The sequence below is a fragment of the Prosopis cineraria genome, unplaced genomic scaffold (genome assembly GCF_029017545.1).
Source record: "Prosopis cineraria cultivar Desert tree isolate PC_DT_omini unplaced genomic scaffold, ASM2901754v1 PC1835, whole genome shotgun sequence".
NCBI classification, from domain to species: Eukaryota; Viridiplantae; Streptophyta; class Magnoliopsida; order Fabales; family Fabaceae; genus Prosopis; species Prosopis cineraria.
In genome coordinates this window covers 104-3,276 of record NW_026557160.1, presented here as the reverse complement: position 1 = coordinate 3,276, position 3,173 = coordinate 104, and the positions used below count along the sequence as shown (strand labels likewise).

The following is a 3,173-nucleotide window of genomic DNA, read 5'->3' as shown; positions in this document are numbered from 1 at the left end:
GATTATAACTTAAAAAATTAAAATTTTTTTATATTTTTTAATATTTAATTCCTTAAAAAATACTTTACATTTTAAGATAGAGGGAGTAACTAATTTTTTTAGGTCAAATAACTAAACACTTCTTTTCAATATTCATAATAAAAAAAAGTTAAGGGCAACAACGAAAAACATGTAATTTTTTTCATAAAAATAAAAATTAATATGTGAAATATAATTGAAAGTATGTCATAATTTAAACACTTAGAGTAAATTAAATTAAATTAAATTTAAAACGGCCCAACAGTCTAAATCAACTATATGAAAAGTAGGTGAGGAAAGAAGAGTTAAGGAGAAAATTGGTTTCATATATAAACGAAATCCAACTACATAACCTACTTTTACAATCTATAGTCTCTCACTTTTTTCTGGTTCTGCAAAACCAGCCATTGATTATGGGAGGTCTCACTAACCTCCTCCTCCAATATCATTTCTGGTTCTTCTTCATCACTTTCCTCTCTTGCTTCCCTGCAATTTCATTCTCTTCATCAGATACCTTGAGCTCAACCCAATCTCTCAAAACCAACGAGACGCTTCTGTCATCCAAACAGGCTTTCGTTCTGGGTTTCTTCTCTTCAGATGATTCAAAATACTACCTGGGAATATGGTACAAGAACATTCCAGATCGTACACTGGTTTGGGTCGCAAATAGAGACAACCCACTTGAGGATTCTAATGGGATTCTCAAGATCGGAGGAGAAACAGGAAACAATATGCAGATTGTGGATCGAACCGGGAAACCCATATGGTCATCGAACCAAACCGCAGCGAAAAACCCGGTTCTTCAGATTCTCGATTCCGGGAATCTGATTATCAGAGAAGCCAACGATTCGAATTCTCTCTGGCAGAGCTTCGATTACCCCACAGACACGCTCTTACCAGGCATGAAGCTTCTGTATAACTTCGACACAAAAATGGAGAAGCATATAACATCATGGACTTCAAGTGAAGATCCATCCACAGGTCTTATCTCCTTCAAGCTCGATTTCCATGGCCTCCCAGAGATTTTCCTGTGGAACAACCAGACAAAACTGTACAGAAGTGGACCTTGGAATGGGGTAAGATTCAGTGGGGTTCCAGAAATGAAATCTGACACAGACACAATCAAGTTCGACTTCTACGAGGATGAACACCAATTATACTACACATTCACCATCGGAAACGAATCGTTATTTTCAAGACTCATCGTAACACCTGATGGTCAGCTTCAACGATTAACCTGGGTACCAGATAACCAAGTTTGGACCAAATTCTGGTATGCTCCGAAAGACCAATGCGATGACTACAAAGAATGTGGTCCCTATGGGTTATGTGACACGAATGCTTCACCAGTTTGTACATGTATGAAAGGGTTCAGTCCTAAGAACAAACAAGCATGGAATCTGAGAGATGGGTCTGATGGGTGTGTGAGGAACACAGAATTAGATTGTGGGACCGATAAGTTCTTGAAGGTACAGAACGTGAAGTTGCCTGAAACAACCTCGGTGTTCGTGAACAGAAGCATGAACCTCGTAGATTGTGGAGGTTTGTGTCAGCAGAATTGTTCGTGCACTGCTTATGCGAACATAGAGATCACCAATGGAGGAACTGGGTGCGTTATGTGGACTGATGAACTCATAGATATGAGGGTTTATACTGATGGCGGCCAAGATCTGTATGTCAGATTAGCAGCTTCTGATGTAGGTATGTTTCCAATAAATCCTTTGTTTTGATTGATTTTATGTTCTGGGTTTGATTGATTATCTGCTTCCTGTTCATGTTAGAATTTGCAGTTTGATTAATATTATTCTTAAATAATTTAGGTTATATATGGGTAATGAACTTCTAAATGTAATGTTTATAACAACTCTGAATGAACAGAACATGTTTTGACAACCACCCCCCCGCCCAAGAAAAATAAGTCGTCATTTTCACGTTTTTAAGATGATGAACATTATGGTTAGGAGACTGTAGGCATAGGGGCATATTTGGAGAAAATTACATACTAAAGTGCAAATTTTTAAAAATTTGCATCCCTTGTTTTTGATATTTTAAACTTTAAACCTATTTGATTATTTACTATTTAATTATTTATCAAATTTCTAATGATTAAATTATTTTTTAAATTTTAATATTTAAGTAAATTTGTGGCCCAGGGTAAGGCTTCGCCACTGATTAGGGTGCCAAGCCGGCTCTCTCATTTTGTTGGTCCAGAATCATTTGGACAGTCTATTTTTATTTTTAAATTAAAATTATATGTTTAAGTTTTGAATAAAAATAAAATTAGAATGATCTTAATTTTATGATTATCAATGTATCAAAAAATTAATTTAATAAGAATTGGATCCGTGAAATCTGGTGAGGATCTGTATTATAGATGACGAACACATGTAAGTCCAAGAAGGGGATGGTTTTGGGGAAAAGGACAGATCGGTTGGAGTGTTCGATTGATGTTTTTCTTAATTGTGAATTCAGATCATATTAACTTTGACTTGACTTGCATACCTGTCTATTTTTAGGTCAAATGTGATTATTGGTTATAGAATTTTGAAGAGAAAATATTTACTTTTCCTTCTTTAACGCGGAAAAATGTGGGAGAATTTGAAATTATTGATGTTTTTTTTTCTGGGCCTGAAAACCGTCGTTTTCTTTGGGAATTCATTGACATTTTTTGTTACATTTTGAAGCTTTGATTTAAATTATTTGAACAACAGAGAAGATGAAAAGTAATTCTTTTAAAAATTTCTTAGCTCTAAAATTCTCTTAATTAATTACCCTAATTTTCAGGAAATAAAATTAAATAAAATTTATTTTTGGCATTTCATTAATTTTACGCAATTTTTTAATTTATTCTTATTTTTTTTTGGGACAGAAATATACTCTTTCTTGTCATCATTTTTTTTACTCTTTCTCATTTAAAAATATGTTATATCTTTGAAAGAAATTAATTCTATTTTTGAAGTCCTTTCTAGGACTTTTTCAAGAGGATTAATTAAATTAAAGAAATTTGAGAGTATCATAAAAAAAGAGACTTTTCAAAAAGTTTGTCGACCCACGAGAGGGTGGCATATGTTTTGCTTCTGGATGAAAAGCAACTGTAAATGCACTATATGGGCCCATTCAATTTTAAGTTTGGGCCGACCTCTTTTACTTAGTGT

General features: G+C 34.0%; 1 protein-coding gene across 1 annotated transcript; it reads left to right on the top strand.

Annotated features, from left to right (window-relative positions):
• The first annotated feature begins 384 nt into the window (after positions 1-384).
• Positions 385-1,763, top strand: LOC129300983 (receptor-like serine/threonine-protein kinase SD1-8). Its single transcript, XM_054939571.1, has one exon. It carries the CDS (start codon positions 432-434, stop codon positions 1,746-1,748), a length of 1,317 nt encoding a protein of 438 aa, XP_054795546.1. The 5' UTR covers positions 385-431; the 3' UTR covers positions 1,749-1,763.
• The last annotated feature ends 1,410 nt before the right edge of the window (positions 1,764-3,173 follow it).